The 22,255-nt window shown below is 53.8% G+C and overlaps 1 protein-coding gene across 2 annotated transcripts; it reads left to right on the top strand.

Moving 5' to 3' along the window:
* Positions 1 to 479: 479 nt before the first annotated feature.
* Positions 480 to 22,178, top strand: PIGG (phosphatidylinositol glycan anchor biosynthesis class G (EMM blood group)). 2 transcript variants are annotated; one of them, XM_016195861.2, is made up of 13 exons: positions 480 to 648; positions 1,540 to 1,745; positions 1,923 to 2,132; positions 3,386 to 3,574; positions 4,415 to 4,556; positions 7,238 to 7,450; positions 9,163 to 9,380; positions 9,639 to 9,920; positions 11,127 to 11,581; positions 13,552 to 13,743; positions 16,604 to 16,913; positions 19,137 to 19,300; positions 21,004 to 22,178. In XM_016195861.2, the coding sequence occupies exons 1-13, from the start codon at positions 492 to 494 to the stop codon at positions 21,251 to 21,253; spliced, it is 2,988 nt and encodes a 995-aa protein (XP_016051347.2). In that variant the 5' UTR covers positions 480 to 491; the 3' UTR covers positions 21,254 to 22,178. The 2 variants fall into 2 exon arrangements, with proteins under 2 accessions (XP_016051347.2, XP_016051348.2); XM_016195862.2 differs by lacking the exon at positions 3,386 to 3,574.
* The last annotated feature ends 77 nt before the right edge of the window (positions 22,179 to 22,255 follow it).

The raw sequence follows: 22,255 nt of genomic DNA, 5'->3' as shown, positions 1-22,255 counted from the left end.
CCCGCACCCCGCCTCTCCCCGGGCGCGCCCCTGCGCCCCTCACACCTTTTAGCCTCCGCCCACTGCTCCTCGCACGACCCGGACCCGAACCCGAGCCTAGAAGCCCGACGAGGGACGCCGGCCCCGCACCCGGGAAACGAGGGCTGCGGCTCCAGGCGGCGCGCGCGGCCTCGCGGTGGGCGGGGCGCGGCGTGGCTCGCCGGCGGGCGGAGTGGGCGGGACCCCGCGGTGGGCGGGGCCACTGTAGGGATTGGGCCGGCGCGCCGGAAGTACGTGTAGGGGCCTCAGAACTCCCGGCCGCTCGGGGCCCGGAAGCGCCCGTCCCTCTCGTGCGTATTTCCGGCCCTCGGCCCGCAGTGAAGACCGCAGGGGCTGGCGCCGGTGGGTCCGCCGGGGCGCCCCTGCCCCGACGCTCTTCCTGCAGCCCGGAGCGGCCGCCGCGGGGCGGGACCCGGCCCGGTGTGGGAGCCGGTCCCCACCGGCGGGTGCGCATGATGCGGCTGGGCTCCGGGGCCTTCGCCGCGGCCTGCGTGGTCATCGAGGTGCTCGGGGTCGCGCTCTTCCTTCGGGGATTCTTCCCGGCTCCCGTTCGCTCCTCTTCCAGGACCGAGCACCAGACAGAGCCCGCAGCGCCCGAGCCCTCGGCAGGTACGGACCCCTTCCCCGCGCCCCGCTCCTTGGGCCCAGTTTTGCCAGACGGACCTCCTGAGCCCCTCCTCTCGGGCTTCTCCCCGGGGCGCCCCGCCCCCGGGACCCCTCTTCTTACCGCTCCAGCCTGTTTTTCTGTATCTGTCCCACAACTTTGTGGCGGCCGCCGCTGTCGGCCCCACTTCGACCCTCCTCCCTCGTCACCGAAAGGTGAGCTTTCCACAGCCGGGTCCCGCCTCCCTTGGGCTCTAACGCGGGGACGCCCGCACCCCTGCCCGGAGCAGGCTCTGAGCCGCCCAGTTCCTGGCACCCTTTTTGCCCAATGAGTCACAACAGATAAAGATTCCTGGTTACACCCCTTTTTGTTTGTTTGTTTGTTTGTTTTTGTTTTGTGGTGGGGTTTTTTTGTACATTCCTTCGAGACCTCTTCTTAACCAGTAGTGAAGACCACCCTGCCTGGACCCCTTCCTGGCCTCACCTACCCAGCAGTACATACCAGGTAGAGGCACTCCTGTTTTGGACCAGGTCCACACCATAGCAGCCACTGACCATGTAAACACACTTTGTAAATACTCACCCTTCCGCTCAGTGAAGCATGGTGCTTTTAGGTTAAGCTGCCTAAGTTTACCATTCCAGGACCCTCAGGAAGGGACTCCCCTGCCCGAGAACTCCTCATCATGCTAAGGTCATTCATAACCTTAGTACTGGGGCTCTCTGAGCTTACTGAAAGCCTCTCACCACCACCCGCACTGTGGACATTTTTCTTTGGGTTGGTACCTACAGATATGACAGGATACATGCCAGAGAAGTGGGTAGAAACTAGAGTATAGGTGATTGAATGCTAAATAAAGTTTAAAATTCAGTTTCGTTTTTTCTTTCAAACACTTTTAGGAGCCAGTTCCAATTGGACCAAGTTGCCCCCACCTCTCTTCAGTAAAGTCGTTATTATGCTGATAGATGCCTTGAGAGATGATTTCGTGTTTGGGTCAAAGGGTGTGAAATTTATGCCCTACACAACTTACCTTGTGGAAAAAGGACCATCTCGCAGTTTTGTGGCTGAAGCAAAGCCCCCTACAGTTACTATGCCTCGAATCAAGGTGAACGGTTTTAATATTTTATAAATTGTGGCCTGGCTCTTTAAGAGGTTTAGAGGGGCTCTCTATAGTATTTTACTTGTCCAAATTTAACTGAGTTTGCTGCTCTCAGCCTGGCTGGGACAGTAGAATGCTGCTCTTTAGATCCATAGTCTAATCCCTGGGTGTTCCATCCTGCAGGCAATGATGACAGGACGCCTTCCTGGCTTTGTCGATGTCATCAGAAACCTCAATTCCCCTGCACTGCTGGAAGACAACATCATCACACAGGCAAAAGAAGCTGGAAAAAGAATTATCTTCTATGGAGATGAAACATGGGTGAAATTATTCCCAAAGCATTTTGTGGAATATGATGGAACCACCTCATTTTTCGTGTCAGATTATACAGAGGTCAGTTTTTAAAACAGGAGACATGTGTCCTACTATATAGACAGCATTGTTTGTAGTGGTGTTGGTTATTGTATTAGGAGTAGCATGGAGACATTGTCAATGTGGTTCACTCACACAGTCAGTTACAATCAGAGATGTAAGACCTGGTGCAGGTATAAGCCTGCAGCATAGGCAGCTATGCACTGATTGGTGAGTATAAAGGATCCAAAAGCGCTTCCCAGAAGGCAGCCGTGTAAGCTGAGTTTAACCGGTGAGTGGGGACGTCCTAAGGGGACAGGGTAGGTGGCAACGGATATCCAAGGCGGAGCCTGAGGACTCCATGGCTACCCAGGACCCCTGGGACTTCTGGTTCTTCTGGGAGGGGGACAGTGTCTGGAGTGGGAAGGCATGAGGGCAGAGGGCGAGCTGGGTGGACTGGTCCTGGGGCATCAGCCCCATGGTGGGAGCGCCATCTCCAACAGGGAAGAGAGTGTGATTAGAGCCCTCGTTGGAAAGTTGAGCCTAGGTGCAGAGGGAGACCCGTGGGCAGTGGCACCCACATGTCTGGACTTGGCATTGGGATAGACAGTCTTGCACACCCAACCCTGTCCATTTGCTGGGCCCGGTGAATCCCCCGCATTCCTGCTGACATGGGTGCCCTCTGCTACAGTGGCCGGAGCAGACAGCAGTCGTGACCAGTGGTGGCTGGGCTTCCCTGTCCTGTGTATACTCACTCGGAAACACTTCTCTCTACTGTAGACTTTTCAGTGGCCGGGAGGTGGGCCAACCGAAGAGTCATGCTGGCTGGGCTAATGGCTGCTGGGGGCTGCATCTCCTTCCTCCTGGGATGCTCTTGTAGTGCACACAGGTGCCCCCACATCACCCTGCTGGCCCCTTAAACCCTGGACACTGTCCTGTCTTCACTGACTGCCCTCCACCCTTAGTTGCTGCGCTGTGACTTCACACCTGTTTTCATTGGTCCTCTGCTCAGTGAAGCCCCAGCTGTGGCCCCACAGAGCTGTGTCCTCAGACAGAGCCTGTAGGACAAGTCTGTCCACAGCCTGGAGACAGACATGACATTAGTGACAGCTTGGTCTCATACGGTGTTTGTTTAGCTCTTTATGGCAGTTTTTCCCCCCCTTGGGCTTTTCAAACTCCCAGGAGTCCTGTTAACCTAAAATAAGCCCCTGTAGTTCATAATGACCACACCCTTTGTCCTGAGGAGTGAAGACAGGAGGAGCCAGGAGCTCTTCACAGGCACTTTCCCCTTCAAGGTGGACAGCAACGTGACGCGGCACTTGGATGGAGTGTTGGGAAGAGGGGGTTGGGATGTGTTGATTCTCCACTACCTGGGGCTGGACCACATCGGCCACGTTTCTGGGCCCAGCAGTCCCCTGATCGGACACAAGCTCAGCGAGATGGACAGCATCCTGATGAAAATCCACACCTCGCTGCTGTCAGAGGTGAGCTGCTGTGGGATGTTGTGGTGCTGGAGGTCCTAGTGCCCATGTTTCCGAGGGGAACTAAAGCTGGAGCATGGTTTTGGGCTGCCTGAGTGATGTTGCCCCCAACATCCCTCAGATAGCCTCATTCAGCATGTGCTGCCACAGTGGTGCCCACCTGCACTGGTTCCCCTCCCAGTGTTCTGTTCCTCCACCCAGTCACATCTAGAAACCTGTATCACCGCCTTTCTGGGTGTCTGTGGGACTGAGGCTGTATTTGGGAGAGCAAACAGAATGCACAAGCCTGAGTGTTCTCAAAGGTGATGGCCACAGGAAATAGGGCAGGAGGAGGAGGCAGTGTCTGCAAGGCTGGACTTTCAGCAGCCTGAGCAGAACAGTCACGTGAGATGCAAGCAGAGACTGGACATGGGGCAGATGTGCCATTGCCAGGCCAAGAACAAGGGTGAGGTAGAGCCTGCCAGGCATGTCCAGGGCAGCAGAGGCCACTGGCCAGAGCCACAGGCAGCAAGGTGGCTGAATTGACACTGGCATGCAGGGTAATGTGCCCACAACCTCCCAGCTTGGACATGACAGAGATGTCCGGACCCAAACCCTCTGCCACGAGAGGCCCCAAGTCAGGCCTCCATGCTGTGTAATCTCCGTGGGACTCTACTCGTTTTGTGCATTACATTGTTTGACTTTGGTCTTTTGACCTGATTGTAAGCTCATAGCTAAAAAAACACACAAGAAACTGCTAATGTAGAAAGAGCAACTGTTGACAAAGCTAAACCTGAAGTTCCTTGTTAACGAGAGTACACGTTCTTGTGTAAATGCAGCTGAAACGTTCCCTTTGCCTTACAGGAGAGAGAAGCCCATCCGCCCAGCCTACTGGTTCTCTGTGGCGATCACGGCATGTCTGAGCATGGGGGACACGGGGCCTCATCCCTGGAGGAGGTGAACACTGCTTTGCTCTTCATCAGCTCTGCATTCAAAAGGAAACCTGGTGAGAATTCAGAAATGTTTAACAGGTTGGAACTCTATTTTATTTCTGTTTTCTGTCATCTGATTTTAATTTTAAAAGCTATTTTTGGAAGGTAAGTTTGAAACACCCTAAGTAATGGCAGAATGAATTGTAACAGGGCGAGGGGCAGTCAGGATTGGGAGTTTAGATTTCTTGCCCAGATTCTTAAAGTACAAATATCCTATGTGGGAATTTTGTTGAATGAGTATCACTGCCTGGATATCTGGAACTGTTGATGAGAATTTCCCATGGCTTAGAGACTTCTGAGCCACATATATGAATTGAAAGGAACTTAAATACTTGAACTGCCTGAAAAGTATACATTATCGGATATTATATATTCAATAGTCATGTCAACAGGCGTCACAGGCCAATCTGAGAAGGATTACCTGGGGACTCATCTATCATCATTGACACACCCAGCTCTCCACCCACACATGTGTGGGCCCCTGTCACCTGCAAGGCCTGCCTCCCGCATTCAGCTGTCTCTCCATCACCCTCCCTGGGAGCCTGCCTTCCTGTGAACGTCACAGAGCCCACCACAGCACCGGCCTCCACACCTTGCTGTTCACACTCAGACCACAGCAGGGTCCCATAGAGCTGAGTGAGAGCCAGTCCTATGCCAGAAACAGCCTTCTCTTCCCTGCCATCGTCCCGCAGGTTCCCGAGCTCTGTGGTGCAAATGACACCCTGTGGAAACATGATTCACAGACCTGTGTTCACAGAACTACCACTCACGAGAGCCAGGAAGTGGAAGCAAGCACCCAACCCAACAGACAAACGGACACTTGCATCCACATGACAGACATTCCTGAGTGGCAGGAAGGGGAGGAAGAAAGACACTAGGTGGCGGGTCTTCATTGTCAGCAGGTTAGGGCTACTGTTTTAACTAAAGTGGGTCTTTGTGTCTCCTCCCTGGGAGGCCTGCCTGCATCCCCCAGCCAGGGAGGCCCCAGGCGGCTATGCATGTGGATGGCCTGCAAGGCTGCTTGGTGATGGGCCTCAGTGCCAACAGTGGACTCTGGGTTTATTTAATTTGTCAGTTTGCTTTAAGAATAATTCTGTTCTATAATCATTGTGCTCAGTTTGCGAGCCAGGAATGACTCCTTTTGGTTCACTCAGCTGGGCAGCGCCATCAGCATGTGTGTTGGGACATTTCACCACCTCTTTAGTGGCCACGGCTACTTCCTGCCACCCCAGCACCCCCCACTTGCAGCAGCTGCCTTCCCGCTGCCAGTTCTGCCTCTCCTGCTTCATGTACAGGGGCCTGTGCTCATGCGGCTGGAGACTGTGTCAAGGTTCGTGCACATTGTTGCTGTGCCCGATCTTCACTCCTTCCTACCACTCAGGAATGTCTGTCATGTGGATGCACATGTCCGTGTGTCCATCCATCGGGAGGGTGCTGCGTCCACTTCCTGGCCCTTGTGAGTAGTGGTGCTGTGAGCATTCATGAACAAGTGTTTCTGAGACACATTTCCACATGGTGTCATTTTTTCCTCCATTACACCTCTGCCCCACCTCCCTTCTCTGTGCCGATGTTGTCAGGTATATTTCTGCTTGTTACCGGCTGACGTAATCCCACAGCCAACCCTGTGTACAGCTGGCCCTGGCACTGGGGCTTGGACTGTGAGGTGGTCAATGTGAGCATTGGGGCTCACAGCTTGGTGGTCTCAGGATGATGGTCGCCCACCACCAGTAAGTGCCAGAAGAGTCTTGATTTGCTTCAGATCAAGCACCTAACGTAAGAGAATATGAGAAGAAAAGTAATAATATTGGAGTGGAAAATTTTCCAAGCGTAACCCAGAAGCCATCAGTAGAGGGTTGGACAAGAAAAGATGAATAAATTTTACCCAATTAAAAAAAAATTATATAACCAAAAATTACCACAATCAAAGCCAAACCTCTACAAACACACTAGAGTGAGAGACTTGTACCAGACACCGCCTGCCGGGCTTGCATTGCAGCATATAGGGTGTGGGGGCTGGGTGTTCTCTTCACAGATAAGAGAACCTACGACGCTGAGTTTTGTCCAACCCCTTGCACTGGATGATGGCAGAGCCGGTCCAGAGCCCAGGGTCCTGGTGTCACACCCAGTCTCCTCACAGGAGTTAGTCGGACAGCCAACCACTGCTGGGCTAGAAGCACTGCACGTGCCCAGGCCACAGCAGGCAGAGGCTTGTCTGACTAGCTGGCTCTGGGACTCAGCCCTGCTGGACCCGCCTCATTCCACTCTCCCAAGAGAGGTGCTGCCACCACCCTGGAGCCACAGGGAGTCTGCATCAGCTTCTCCAAGGGGCTGTGTGCACCACTCTGAATCCGAGAGGCAGCCCCACCAGGGATCCGCCCTCACCCTCTCCAGGGGTATGACTGTCACCCTCGCTGAGTGACATCCCTCGGGTGAACATCTGCTGAGCCACCTGCCCCTGTGCCTGCCTGCTGTAGGCTCACTCGGGACTGAGTATGTGCTGGCTTCTCCCTACGTTGTCACTGCTCCAGGGAGGCACATGACCCACACAGTGGAGTTCAGTCTGTCCACTTACAGAACAATGAGGTGCTTTCATGGGAATCTATAGGGAATGGTTGGAAAAGATGGGTGATTGGTGTTCGTTGCAGAAGATCTGACATGTCTGAGAGCCTGGCCCTGAAACTGTTTTCTTCCCTAGGTGATGTCAGGCCCCCAGCACGTGCTCAGCAGACTGACCTGGCTGCCACACTGGCAATAGGGCTTGGCCTGCCTATTCCAAAGCACAGTGTGGGCCGCCTCCTATTCCCGGTTGTGGAAGGCAGGGCGATGCGAGAGCAGCTGAGGTTTCTACACCTGAACACAGTGCAGCTCAGCAGGCTGTTGCAGGAGAACGTGCCATCATACGAGAGAGGTTAGTCGGCTGCTGATGTCTGTCAGGCGTACGTGACCTCTGTCCCTGACTACTCGACTGTGGACTGTGCCCTGTTATCTTACAGCCCCGGCCATTGCCGTGAGCAACACCCACAGAGGCCATCATCTGAACAGGTTCTTTCATAAGTTTATTCACTCAACAAATACAGAGTTTCTTTCACTAAGTTTCTTTTTGACCAGGGACCATTACAAGCTCTGGAGACAGCAGTACAGGGGCTCTGCTTATGTCTGGGAGGGGGGAGAGAGAAGTAGTAGCGTCAAGGGGGGATGGGTGCCTCGGGGACAGTGGGTCCTCCAGAGGGGTGGAGAGTGCATGTGGGTGAGGGCCCTCGAGCAGCCTGGCCTTTGGGTCTGGGAGGGAGCATGTGGCAGATGCAGGGTCTTGTGGTGAGGACATGCCTGCACTTTGAAGGAATGACCAGGGGCCAGAGTGGCTGGAGCAGAGTGAACGCCGAGGAAGGCATAAGGACATGAGGTCATAGGGGTGTGAGGGCCCTTTGGGACACTGGGCTGAAGTAGGGGTTCTGGCCTTCACAGAGCCCAAGCTCTTGGACTTGCGTTTTCCGAGGCTAGCTTGGGCCATGACAGGCTGTGCTTTGTGCTGCAGGAGAGGTGGAGGCGGCTGTAGCCCTTTGGGGACGGTTGAGGGTGTGGAGCCCAGGCAGTGGCAGTGCAGCTGGGGCAGGGGTGGCGATCTGGATGTTGCTGGCAGAATGTGCTGGTGCCTATATGCTGGGCCCGAGCGAGCCAGAGGTCAGGAGTACCCGGCTTCAGCTGGCAGTGAAGGAATGGGGGCCTTGATGAGGTGAGAATGGTAGGTTCACCACGTAGTGTTTGTGGGTGAGGGGGTTGGTGTCGAAGCCAAGTAGGCAAAGAAAGAACTTCAAGGAGGAGGAAATGCATAGCCGTGTAGAGCGCTGCTCATGAGGGTGGTGCTGGTACCCGTGTGGGGTGCTGGTTGGCTGATGCAGCAGCAGAGGTGGGGCTGTCAGCCTTGGGCCTGTGCTCAGGGCTCATACAGCGTGGATGCCAGGCTGTGCACCTGGCCTAGTTCCAAGAGGAAGGAAGGCCGCCCTCTGACCTTGGGGAGCAGGGCACTGCCATCCCAGCGGGGGAGCAGCAGCTGTTGGGGCTGGGCTTCCTGGAGGAGCCCTGGCTTTGCATCGGGTGGATCCTGCAGCCACATTGCTCATTGGAAGCGTAGGTGGCAGCAGAGCTAGGGAGACGGCTGTCCTGCCCGGAAGGGAGGATGTGGTGACGGGGGCTGTAGACAATGCTAGCTGCTGCTGAGAGGCGGGGCAGGCAGCTGCGCTGGGGACATGCACACGATGGAGACACTGTCAGGCCTGCTTACCTAGTCCTCGCACGGAGCATGAGCACAGGAAGTTTCAGTAAAGCCAAGGCCTGTTAGCCCGACACATTTCTGGATGGTTTTTCTGTTGCACATCATAAGCAGTTGAGTGAGAGAGAAGAGCAGGGGAGAGGGCAAGGTCTGGGCAGGATTCAGGAGTAGGTAGGGCGGTGGGCAGGGAGGCCGATGTCCAAGGATGTGGTCCATGACCTGGCACACACAGGAAGAGCTCACCTACATCAGGTGTCAGTTTTCCCCAGGCCACGGATGACCGATATTTGAAGTTATACATGTGCATTTGCCTGTGCTGTGTCTGTGTGACATGTTTCTCTTCTTGTCAGAGCCTGGATTTGAACAGTTCAGAATGTCAGAAAAGCTGCACGGGAACTGGGTCAGACTGTACTTAGAGGAAAATAACTCAGAAGTCCTTCTCAACCTGGGAACCAAGGTCCGCAGGCAGTACCTGGATGCCCTGAAGGCCCTGAGCCTGGCCCTGAGCAGACAGGTGGCACACTACGACATCTACTCGATGGTGGTGGGGACCGTCGTGGTTCTGGAGGTACAGTGCTCATGTGGCTTCGTGGCTCAGGTGTGGAACAGACTTGATAACCCAGCCAGAACATTACAGTGTAGAGTCTGTAGGATATCACTGTTCCCAAAAATGAAAAAATAGGCATCTTCCTGCTGTTCACGTGGGTCCTATGCACACAGTCCTGTCAGGGCCAGGCACTGCTCACCGCAGTGCTTCAGGTGCCGTTCTGGGCAGTTCTCTGTAGGCCCAGCGGTCATGGACGTGGCCCTTGCTTTCCTGTCGCAGGTTCTCGCCCTGCTCCTGCTCAGTATCCCACAGGCCCTGGGCGCCACAGCTGAGCTGGAGGTTCCCCTGTCGTCGCCTCTGTTTTCTCTGCTCTTCTACTTGATGTTCCTGCTCCTCTGGGCCACGCACGTCGTCGTGTGTACCTCGGCCGAGGGCTTCTGCTACCTCTGCAGCCTCTCGTGGCCCACAGCGGGTTCGGTGATGGTGCTGGTCTCCGTGATGTTCTGCGCAGTTGTGTCTGCTCTGACCAGGACGTGTGTGGACGGGCAGCTTCTGAGGAGGGTAAGGCTGGTTCCACAGATGTGGCGCCATCTTTCTGGACTTTGTTACTTAGTCGATCTTTCACTCACTGGGCCTTGGGCAAAGCCCTGGTGTGCAGCAGGCGCATTGTTGGCTGGGGCAGGAAAGGAGCTGGTGAGGGCAGCCTGTCCCTAGGTTGTGGGTGCCTACTTCAGACTCTGAGCTCTATGTTGTCATATCACAGGCCTCCCCTGTCAGGGAAAGACAGGGTCCTGTAACTGTCATACAGGATCTATGCAGAGCTGCTGGTCACAGCCAAGTAGGCAGCTGGCTGATGGGATGTGCGTGAGTCAGACCATCTCTCAGGGTGTTTGGGCTGCAGCCCAGGGAAGGGGGAACGCAGCACAGACCCCTTCCAAACCTTGCCCTCCAACCCCAACCTGCCTGGTACAGGGTCGTCTTATTTGTGGACGATTTCCTTTAGAACTCTTCAAGCTTGTGGCCTCTCACACCCTCGTTTCTTAGCTGTGTGTGGCAGCAGGGCAGGACGGAAGAGGTGGGCAGATGGCCTGGCCCAGAGCCCGGGCCTGGCGCAGGACCGCATCTGTGGGACCTGCGTAGTGCAGGCTTTTCCTGGGCCACATGACTCTAGGGCCTGATAAGGCCCACTGTGCCTATCCGATGCATCCCAGCTGAACACCGGAGAATAGATACCAAGGAGTTATCCAGTGAGTTGCTAGTGCTCATCTTCACCCTCTCATGCTTCAAGTGGGTGCAGAGGGGATGGTACTAGGATGCCAACTTTTCATTTCAATGGAATCAACCCTTTCAGTGGAAACTTCTGAAATTCTGGAACATTCATGGAGAAGTCAGAGGTCTGATTCACTGGGAAATGTCCTCAAGATTCTTTGATTTTAGTAGCAGGACTGGCTGTGGCCACCTGATGACCCAGGCTCGAGAGGGCGAGGACGTTGTATGAAGGATTAGGCCAGGGACCAAGACAAGCTCTCTCAGCCCTATACTGCTCAGGCAGTTCAGGTCTAAACAATCCACCATGTCACTCAGCTTAGGACAGGCTTGCCAGGGTGCGGACAGCCAAGTCCCCGGCTGTGCCAAGGAGAGTGGGCCGTCCCTCCAGAGCAGGGATCACCGGTGAGTGTCACGGTGAGTGAAGCTCTGTGACCAGCATGCAGCAGGTCATGTGCAATTTTCAGATTTTCCCTTACAAACACACCTTCCTTTTTACAGAATCTGGCCCTCTCCAGCTCCTGGTCAGAGCTGAGTCTCCTTATCCTCGCTGGGACTGTGGGTCACGCCCTGAGTCTGGGTGCAAGCAGCTTCGTTGAGGAGGAGCACCAGACCTGGTACTTCCTCCTCAGCACCCTGTGTCTGGCCCTGGGTCACAGGAGCTACAGGGATTGCTTCCTGCGGGATGGCAGGGAGCCGCAGCGGTGCTCACATGTGGAAGGAGCATCTGCCAGCGTGGCACCAGCTTTGCAGGACAAGAGTACTGGCTGCGATGTGTTAGAGGTCAACCAGGAACATAAGAGCCTGTCCTCCCTGGACACACTCCCAGGCCATGAGAAGTGCATGATGCTGGCTGGCCCATGGCTGATCCTCGGCTGCTGCCGCCTCCTGCGGTCCCTGAACCAGACTGGGGTGCAGTGGGCCCACCGTCCTGATCTGGGGCACTGGCTCACCAGGTGAGAGCATGCGCTGTGGCCACGGCTGCCTGGCCCCACGCAATCTCCTTTTTCCAAATGTAGATCTGTTTATTCTTCACCTTCAGGATAGACACAGTATTTGATGTTGGAAGAAGGGGAAAAATGCACCCTAACCTGTGAGTTGATGTTGAAGGGTGACCTCACACAAGGTTAGCCTCGTACGTGTGGTGTCTTATTGCCAAATCCCTGTCATCGGTGTCTGAAAACTGAGTTTTCAGTGACAGTCGCAGCAAGGATGTGGCTCACCTGCTTCCCAACAAGACGACAGGGCAGGGCTCAGCCAGTGGTTGGAAGCAGCACAGCTCTGCCCTCACCCTCGCTGGCTGCTGATTGTGCAGGTCCTTCAACACCTGGGAGAAGGTGCAGCAGGTGGAAGCCAGACAGGAAAAGGTCCAGGCCTGGCAGCAGTGCAGCCGTTACTGTCCATCAATGGAGAACTGGCCCAGTGAAAGAACAGTTTCCCGGGAGTGCAGTGGATAAGGTCAAGTCTGGTCGTTGTAAGGAAGGGCTCAGGACAGTCACAGACCCCTGCTTAAAGGAGGGGCTCCAGCAGGAGCAAGGAAAGTGCTCACTCCCACTAGCAGTTAGAAAGCTTCAGGTAAATGACAAGGTGTGACTTTGTACCTAACAATGTAGAGAAACAAAAGGGATAGAACCCAGCCTGGGTGAAGCCCAGGGACCCTGAAACCACATGCTGACACAGTCCTTCTGGAAGACAGCTTGACCTTGCCTCAGAGCCAGTGAGTGTGTTTACTTCTCTGGCAAGTGCTTCCTGGGGGATCTCTCCCAGCCATCAACAACATTAGCAAGCCCCTGACAGCCACAGCAGCCACGGGAGACAAGTTTTGGTGGGCATCCTGCTGCAAGCCCACTCATCTCACTTTCACAGCGGCCCTGGAGAGAGGACACTGTTGTCCCACCTGGGGTGAGGGAGCCAAGCCCAAGCCCCATGGCACTGGGACAGCACTGTGGCCCCACCCCTTGTTCAGAAAACTGCAGCCATGCAGGAGAATTTGCTGGTTCCCCACCCAGGTGCACTCACGTATGTGTAGGGCACCCCACCGCCCTGCCCGGCTCCTGCCCAGTGGTGCCCTGCCCAGTCTGGACCTTCCCGATACACTGGACCCGTCCCTCTGGCTGGGCTCCTCTCCTGTGTCACGTTGTCCCTGCCAGTTAGCAGAGGCAGCAACTGGACCCCACTGCTCCACGACAGACCTGTTTGGGGTGTCAGACTTGTTTTCTGTTTCTCTTTTTCAGTTATGGCAATTAACTCAGGACAGTACATGAAATGCTTAGTTCAAACCAGCAATGAGTGAGCACCCATGTGACCACCCCCAGAGCAAGGACCAGGCCACACGTGCCCTCTGTATGTTTCCCAGGCGTGTTTCACTTTATGTAACTGGGCAGAGTCACTCATCCCCTTGCAGCTAATGTATGTCTGGGCTTTGTTCTTGAGCAGTGCTCCCCGGGGCAGCAGCGGTGGGCATGGGCCAGGCAGAGAGAGGCCGACCCTGCCCTGTGACTGTTGCCTATGAGCCTCAGAACCTCTTGGGTTCTCCCACCCGGGAACGGGATCCCATAAGAAGGTGGTGTCTCCCGTGAGTGGATGTGCCCTGAGAAACATGTGGTCTGCCCAGCACCTCCTCACCTGTGTTGGGGAACACGTGTGGCTGCCTCAGAAAAGAGGTGCAGGGGACAGTGTTTTATACACATCACTGCCCTGGCCAGGGCGGAGCCAGTGAGGGGAACCACGGCAAGAAGCTGGAATTCATGTCAGCAGCCCTTCATTGTGAGAATCTCAGTTTGCATTTAAATCGACAATTTTCTTTCATGTTTTTCAGGGAAATCGGCTATTTTTAGTACAGCCCTTAAAAACCCACTCAGTATGGACCCATAACATCACCAGCTACACTGATCAGTAATTTCTGGCATTTTCCATTCCATTTCAGCTCTGACCACAAGGCCGAGCTCTCCGTCCTGGCTGCCCTGTCCCTCATTGCCATCTTCGTGCTGGTTCAGGGCAGGTGCTCCCCAGTGTCCAGAGCAGCCCTGGCGCTTGGCCTGCTGGGCGTCTACTGCTACAGGGCAGCCATTGGCCAGGTGCTGTCCCCATGGCAACGAGGCAACAAAGACATTTCAAGGTAGTGCACTGGCAGCCCCTGGGTTTGTCTCAAGGTCCCTCCTGGCTTGTGGCTCACACAGGCCCTGCCGTCTTCAGGGCACTGGGTTTGCTGTTTGTGAAGTGATCTCGCAACAGTTCCTAGGGCCCAACTGAAAGGGCCCCAGTGAACTGTCTCCCTCTCTCTTCTGGTGGGAGAGAGACAGTAATTCGGGAGGGAGAGGTTTGAAGGTCATATTTTAAAATAAGGGATTTTTTTAAGAACAAGGGATCTAAAGGATTTGGCTTTGTTTATCCGGGAGGTAATGAGGTGACAGAGGGCATTCCCAGCATTTGGGAAACACAGCAGAAACTCAGCTCTCCACGTTTTGCAGTGAACTGAGGAGGAGCCTCGTGCTGGCTGAGCCCGTGTCCATCCCTGCAGGTTGGGGGCAGCTGCTCTATAGTGGAGATGTGGAGTGTGGTGTTGATGACTGTATGAAACATGGAGAACCCTCTGTCTCAGGCATCCTCTTGGAGAATTTATGTCCAGAGACAAGTGGAGAGGAGGCCCAAGACGGGTGCAGACTGCTCTGCTCTCTGAGGCACCCACAGTTGCACAGAATGGAACACGGGGTGGTTGGCTAGCTGTAGTGGACAAGCCTCTGAGCTAGTGGGAGCTTGTGCTGGACTCTCACAGCCACGCATTGTTTAGGGAGCATTGTGTTTCTAGGACGCGCGGGGATGTGGAGCAGCAGGCTGTCAGCTGTGTGCGGCCTGACCTTAGGAAGTAGTCTTTCCTGTGTGAAAGACTAAAATACGTAATTGGCAGTGATTGTGTTTGGGACACGGATCGTAGATGGGGGTCTATCTTCCCTTCACTCAGTTCTGTATTGCTTGTCTAATCGGAGGGAGAAAACCAAGTGTTATCTCACAGAAGGTCTTGCTGAAAGCTTAGGGCTGAGCTAGGCCGTGTGGGTAGCCAAGGGGCACAGAGGCATCCCTGGAAATGACCTGCCAACTGGTGTGGGGAGTCGAGGTGATGCCAGGGCCTAGCTGAGGGGACAGCAGGGAGGTGGGCCTTCACCTGAGGAGGCAGCCAGGTGGGGACAGCATCTCAAAGAACGTGCAGTTCAGAGTCTGAGACTGGACATGTGCCAGGGCTGGAGGTCACACTTCTGGTGTTTACTGCAGGGTCATTTTTCTAAATCTCACTGTTAGACACGAATAAATCCCTCACTTCCTCTTGGGCCAATGCCCCAATTCCAGCATCACTCACTTCAAAACTTGGAACACATGTCTTACCTTTCCTGGGCTCACTGGCACACACAGGCTTTCTCCTGTCCCAGGCACAACTCACGCACAGGGTTCCTGTCCCGGGCATGGAGCACTCGCACAAGGTTCCCTTCCAAGGCACGGGGCACTCGCAGACCAGCATGTCCTGGGTGGTCTGTGCTGCTTGACTCACTTTTCCTGTAAAATGCTCTGTCTCCACCTGTCTGTCCCGATTCTAGATCCACCCTGGTTCCAGAGCTGTCCTGATTCTAGATCACCGGACAGCTGCTTCTCTCCTCTTGGGCCTCAGGCACTGCTGCCCATCAGTATCTAAAACCCTCCTTTACATTTACTCTTGGCTGCTCGTGCTTAAGCCTGGACTCAGTGGCCTCGTCCTCCTGGGTGCCACTCAGCCTGCCCTGGGGCTGCAGACACAGCCCAGCCCTCTCTTCCATCAGCTCTGACTACTCAGGCCTCCGCTGCTCTCTCCTTTAACCATGGGGGTTTGTCGTTAGCTCAGCTTAGCTCACCTGGACTGTGAGTGCACCTGACCTCAGCTCCATGGCAGGGCGTGGCCCTGGGACAGGCTTGAGTCGTCACACGGTAGAATTAACCATGCTTCCACTATTGGAATTAACTCATCATATTAAAAAGAGTTGTTTTTAAAATGCATAAGCCTGGCCTGGCCAGTGAGGCTCCGTTGGTTGAGTGTAGTCCCGTGCACCAAGAGGTCTCCAGTTCGATTCCCAGTCAGGGCATATGCCTGGGTTAGGGACTCTTTCCCCAGTCTGCAAGCAGGAGGCAGCCCATCGATGTTTCTCTCTCTCTCTCCCTCTCCCTCTGTCTCAACAAATCAATAAGCCATTCTTTAAAAAGTAAATTAAATGCATAAACCTTCCTGAGAAAATATGGAAGTTTATTTTTTCAAAATATATGTTATGATTATTTCACTAAAAATATTTTTATTTAGCATTACTTAAGCAATTAGCCTTTCTCATATAAAATATTTTCTTTGTGAAACTTATTTAAACATGTCCTAGGAACATGTATTTTATGCTCTTCGGCATAGTGTCAGCAGTTGTGTCTTTTGCAGGCAACCGTAAACGAAGTGCGGAGACACCTAGTTCCCAGGGCAGCCCTGTGAGGTGCAGGCGCCATTTCCCTTCAGTGACGAGTAACAGAGTTGAGCATCAGCAGTCCTGACTCACTTGCCCACAACAGCAGAGCTAAGAAGTGGCAGAGCCCAGACTCACCGCCCTACCTTTCTCCAGACCCCTGCTGGACTGCACAGTTGTGTGCACAGACACGTGCAGAGGCAGCTTGACCTGTGTGGCCATGCGTGTGTGGGTGGTGTCCACATCTGTCAGCTCATGAAGTTCCTGGCAGAGCCGGGCCCTGTGGTCCTTGGGCAAGAGGAGGAAGGTTTCCGTATGCCAGCTCATCAGAGGAGTGCATGCAGAAAGGGGCCCGGGGGCCATGCCCAGGCAGACACCCTCCTCCCCTGGCCACCCGGCAGGCAGGGCTTATGGCCTGTGAGCCCGCTGAGTAGACACACATCTTCATGGGAAAATATGTGCTTGCATTTTTCTAGGTGGTGCTAACAGGTCTAATTTGTTTTGGCTTTTTAGGGGCATCATTGAGGCTCGCTGTGTGTATGTGTCTGTCCTCGGCATTCTGTTCACGGGCACCAGAGGCATGCTTCAGTCTTGCGCCCTCGCTTCCGATGTCCCAGTCCAGCCCATGTGTCTGTGGGATGTGCACAGTGGACTGGTGCTCCTGGCAGCCTTGCTCTTCAGGCCCCATAACCTCCCCGTCCTGGTGTGCAGCCTCCTAACCCAGACCATGATGGCCAGGTTCGTCTGGAGGCCCCTGCGGCACACTGCTGTGGAGGTCGCCGCCATGCACTACTGGTTCGGGCAGGCGTTCTTTTATTTTCAGGTAGGCTTCATCATTATCATGGGTAGAAGACCACTAACACTTAATGTCATGTATCATTTAATTTTTCTTTGAGAAAGTTATACCGTAAGCTGGGAAGTTACACTGTTTGTTAGTGAAAGAGCTGTCAGTGGAATGGTAACTGATGCTCAGTCTCCGTGTGTTTTATAGGATGTAACACAGTCTGTGAGACGTGTGTGGTGGGTCCACGGCAGCTGAGCTGGCTGCTACACGGCTCCTGCCCAGCACAGAGCACATGTCCACCACCCATCTGCTGAGACAGTGTCTGTGCTCTCGTGCCTGGCAGTCAGCACATCTCTCTGATGTTTTTTTTTTGTTTTAGTTTTTTTAAAAGATATCTTTATTGATTTCAAAGAGAGGAAGGGAGAGGGAGACAGAGACAGAAACATCAATTAGAGAGTCATCATTGACTGGCTACCTCCTGCTCATCCCCTGACTGGGGATTGAGCCCGCAACCCAGGCATGTGCCCTGACCAGGAATCGAACTTCGATCTCCTGGATCCTACGTCCATGCTCAACCCCTGAGCCACGCCTGACCGGGCTCCTCTCCGATGTTGAAAGGCTCATCAGACTCAAGCCCAGGCCACCTCCAGGATAGACCTCAGTGTGCACGGTGAACTTGGAAGGGCACCTGGACAGGTGGATGGGGGTACAGCTCCCCTCCTTGCAGGGACCCAGTTACCTCTCAGCCTTCTTACTATGTGGCTCTAAGCCCCACCCCTGACCTGGTCACTGCCTGAGGCTCCTGGGCTACTCGCTCCCACTGTGCACCCTGCTGAGGACCACAGGCTGCTGGGCGGCTCAGCTTTTGTTTTCCCATCCTTAGGAGAGGGTCTCTATTTTCTCAAAGTTCCTGCCTCCTCCTGCTCTGTCCAGACCTAAAGACTTGTCTGTTTCTGTGTGTCCCGAGGTCGGCCTGGGCCTCTTCCCACCCTTTCCCCCTCCTCTCCTGGTTTTCTGCTGCTCCTGCCTCACCACAGCAGCCCAGTCACATGGTTTCTCTGTCTGTTCCCTGAAGCCTAGAGGGGTGTGGAGTGAAGTCCAGGGCAAGTGCCCCTTGCAGTGAACTCCTTAATGGCATTTGCTGGCCCCCACAGGTCCTTGGGGCTCTGCCTCGGTTTCCCATCTGTACACTAAGGGTCACATGGCACCATGTCAGGACTATTGAGGATTAAATGAATTAATCCAAGAAAGCCTGGCGCATGGTTCATGCCTTAGCTGCACAAACAGCAATACATTTGTGGACCTCCAGCCACTTTGCTCTTCTACCCTTGTCACACTTCCCCTCACCCTGGCATTTGAGACTGTCTTAGCTCCAGGTCTCGGTCTCTGGGGAGGGTGGCTAAGAGGCACCACGGCATCAGGGGAGCCCAGGTAGCCGTGGGCAAAGTGGACTGAAGGGGAAGTCGTACTCAGGGGTGACTGTCGAGGATGGGCCCAAGGTCCAGCAGTGAGGACAGGATATTGGGAGGCCCCCCACTGTGACCGCCTGGAATGGCACCAGCCCGGGGAAGACACAGTGGGGTTGACTGTGAGTTTGCAGAGCTGCAAACACCTGCAGGATTGTGTCCTGGGCCGCTGGGTACCTGGAGCAGAGGGGCCCTGCTGGGCTGTAAATGTCCTGAATTTCTGAGGAGAGGTTGCCAGCATCGATAGAGCCTGAAGGCAGAGAGAGGGGCTGAATGCCAGGAAACCCTTCCCTAGACCAGAACCCCACCCTCTTGTGCAGGACAAGTTGGGTGGCAGCAGGTTCCTCGCTACCAGCGAAATGGCCAAAGCCCTCCAGCCAAAAAGCAGCATCCTGTCAGACTAGACCTCAGGGGGAGTACCACCCTCAGCCTCCAACCAGGGCCCCGGGACCAGTTACCTCCCAGGGTCACATGCAGCCCTCAGACAGGGCCCTGGGGGTATGGGGGTGCCAGTGGGTCTGTGTTAAGTAGATAGAACAAAGGAAGTTAAGAATTTGCCTCAGTTCATCAGACTTCTGTCTATATTGTTTCTCAAGGACCTGACCTTGCCCTTGCTCCTCACTGTCTGAGGAGGCCAGCTGGCAGAGGGGCAGTGTGTCCAGGGTCAGCCAGGACAGCAAGGGGTGGATGGGAGGCCAGGGCTCTTGTGTGTTTTTGTCACCACGACCGTCTTCTCATCGTCACAGTGGCAGTGGTATGAGAGTGGCTGTGTCAGCGCTGTCTGTCTATGTTGCAGGGAAACTCCAACAACATTGCCACGGTGGACATCTCGGCAGGATTCGTGGGCCTGAGCACCTACGTGGAGATCCCGGCCATGTTCCTGACGGCGTTTGCGACATACACAGGGCCCGTGCTATGGGCCAGCCACCTGGTGAACTTCCTGAGTGCAGAACCCAGCAGGTGCAGCTCTTCCCCTGTCCCTCAGCAGTCTGGCACAGGGCTGTCTGTTCTCCTCAAGTGCAGGTCACCCTTTGCCAAGGTGATGGGAGTGGTGGCCTTGGGTGTGGCTACAGAAGGCCTGTGCTCTGTGGTGGGGGAAGGACAGAGTCTCTGGGCTGAGCACAGACACGCAATCCCCAGGCAAGGGCAGCAAGGGGCCAAGGCCTGTCCAGCCACGAAGCTTCTCCCAGGTTCCCCTTTATTGTTGGTGCCGTGGCTCCAGGAGGTGACTACTCCCTGGGTTCCCCCTCCGCGATAGGTTGGATCCCTACTGGGGCCTATGGTGCACAAGGACTCCCTGCAGGAGCTCAAGGTCTGGAGGGGCCTCAGTGTGGACCAGATCCAGAGCGCTGGGTCAGGATGCTTCCCAGAGCAGGGCTGTTGTGGGGGAGCCCATGGGGTCCGTGTGGGCCTGAGAGTAGAGGAAAGCGGCATACACTGTGCTGAGGGCCTTGCATTTAGGTTTTTAGTCCATTTTGAGTCGATTCTTATGTGGTGGAATTTGGTGATCTAGCTTCATTTTTTCCACATCTTTCCATTTTTCCCAGCACCATTTATTGAGGAGACTGTCATTAATTACCCCACTGTGCACTCTTGCCTCCTCTCTCGTGGACAAATTGACCATGTAGGCTGGGGTTTATTTCTGGGCTCTCTGTTTAGCCTTGATTATGGTGTGTGATCTTTTAAATGTGTGGCTGGGTTCAGTTGGCTAATATTTTGTTGAGGATTTTTGCATTTATGTTCATCAGGGACATTGGCCTTTAATTTCCTTTTTTTAGTTTCTCTGTCTGGTTTTGGAATTAGGATCATGCTGGCCACATAAAATGAGCTTGGGACCCTTCCCTCCTCTTTAATTTTTTGGAATTTTTTGGAACAGTTTAAGAAGGATATATGTTAATTCTTTTTTGAGTGTTTAGTAAAATTTGTGTGGGAAGCCATTGGTCCAGGACTTTTGTTTATTGGGAGTTTTTTTATTACTGCTTTGACTTCATTAGTAGTAAGTTACTAGTCTGTTCAGATTTTCTTTCTTGACTCACTCTTGGAAGATTGTACATTTCTAGGAATTTATTCATTTCTTACAGATTGTTCAGTTTGTTGGCATATAGCTGTTCATAGTCTTGTGTGATTTTCTTTTCAGCGTTTATATTTTATATGTGACAGTGTAGTAGTACATGCATATCACTTTAAAATAGATAACTGTGTGGACATGGGGGTGGAGTTTTCAAAAATACTTCAGATCGCAGTGGCCCTGGAGCATGGGGGAGGTGCCTACCTGCACACTGTCTCCTGGAGCATCTCAGTGCCCATTGGAAATGCAGTCTCCACCCACCAGACTGACCTGACCTAGTAGCCAGAATTACCTCATCATTTCCAAAATATCCTGGCCAGTGTGGCTCCATGGTTGAGGTTGTCCCCTGCACCAAGAGGTCTCCCGTTCGATTACTGGTCAGGGCACATGCCCAGGTTGCGGGCTCAATCCCCAGTAGGGTGCATGCAGGAGGCAACTGATCAATGACTCTCTCACTGTTGATGTTTCTCTCTTTCCCTCTCCCTTCCTCTCTCTGAAATCAATAAAAACACATCAAAGTAAGAATGTCAGCAATGCGTTTGTGCCTCAGGTGGCACAGTGGCAAGTGCTAACCCTGCCTCCCCCTTGTTAACAGAAGTTCAGCGCTGAGACACGCCTGCTTCTGCTACGCGCTGGTTGGCTCCATCCCAGTTGCTGCCTACATCATCCTGGTGACAGCCCTGCGCTACCACCTGTTCATATGGAGTGTGTTTTCTCCAAAGCTCCTGTATGAGGGGACGCGCCTGCTCATCACAGCTGCCCTCTGCGTGTGCTTTACCGCCGTGGGCCGGGCCAGTGCAAAGGCAGACCTTGGGAAAATAGCTATAAATGCAAGATTATCCTAAAGAGAAGGTGCGAATTCTACCATGTTGATGAATGGCTTCAGTTTCTCGGTTTACCATACTTGAACTAGAGTCAGTGGTAAGTCGCATCACAAGGGTCACTCTAGAGCGCTTGGTGCGAGTACGAATCAGCTTCCCCTGTCAACAGTCACTACAGAACTGCTGAACTTTCAATTTCTTCTGGGTAAGTTATGGTACGACCGAGTTTGTGTGTTTAAAACGGTGTATAAGAAGGTTGCGAGGTTGTCATGTGTGTGACCTTCAGAGAGCCCTGCAGGCCTGGGGGAGGAGGCTCTTTGGCTCCTTGGCTGCAGAGCTCTGACCCCTTCACACAACCGTAGAAACCAGGGGCCCACAGAGCTTTGCTTCATGTGGTTACAGCTGTTGGCACTGGTGCATTTGAAATTAAAACTAAGACATTTCAGAAACTTACTCATTTGAAAATGTTAATAAAAAATATTTTTAAGAAAAATAACTATTTTCCACAACAAAAATATTTAGCAAGAAGAGTGGCATTACCTTATATTTTTGCAAATCCCAAGTGTCTGGCTCAGTTGAAGATGGTTGGATTCTGCATTCGGTCTCTTGTGATGTGTGTACAGGTGACATGGTCTCGCAGGCCTGTTGCTGGAACGGGGGGAGTAGCTCATTCCTTTTCTGGTCCTCATGGCTGTTCTGTTCGGACACTTCACTGAAACTCAACAAATGACAGTCTCTTAAAGATGAGTCGGAGGAAAAGCAATGAGTGCATGTGAGACTTTGCACCTGAGTTAGTGCTGCACCGGCCTCAGGCACTAGGTTTCCACAGGTCCTATGTGGCTTTAAATGCCACTGGGGGAAGCTGGGGCATAGGACAAGGAACTGCACTGTTTCTGCAACTTCTTGTGAGATTTAAACTTCTGCAAAATAAAGTTATTTTGAAAAGGAAGCTTAGTTGCACTATACGGTCTGAAAGCACATCAGTGGGCTGGGCTCATTGCTTCTGTGGGGCTGTGAGGGACCCTC

This window comes from Miniopterus natalensis, chromosome 1 (genome assembly GCF_054644295.1).
Source record: "Miniopterus natalensis isolate mMinNat1 chromosome 1, mMinNat1.hap1, whole genome shotgun sequence".
Classification (NCBI taxonomy): domain Eukaryota; kingdom Metazoa; phylum Chordata; class Mammalia; order Chiroptera; family Miniopteridae; genus Miniopterus; species Miniopterus natalensis.
The sequence above is the reverse complement of the archived record's forward strand: the minus strand, read 5'-3'. Positions and strand labels throughout refer to the sequence as shown.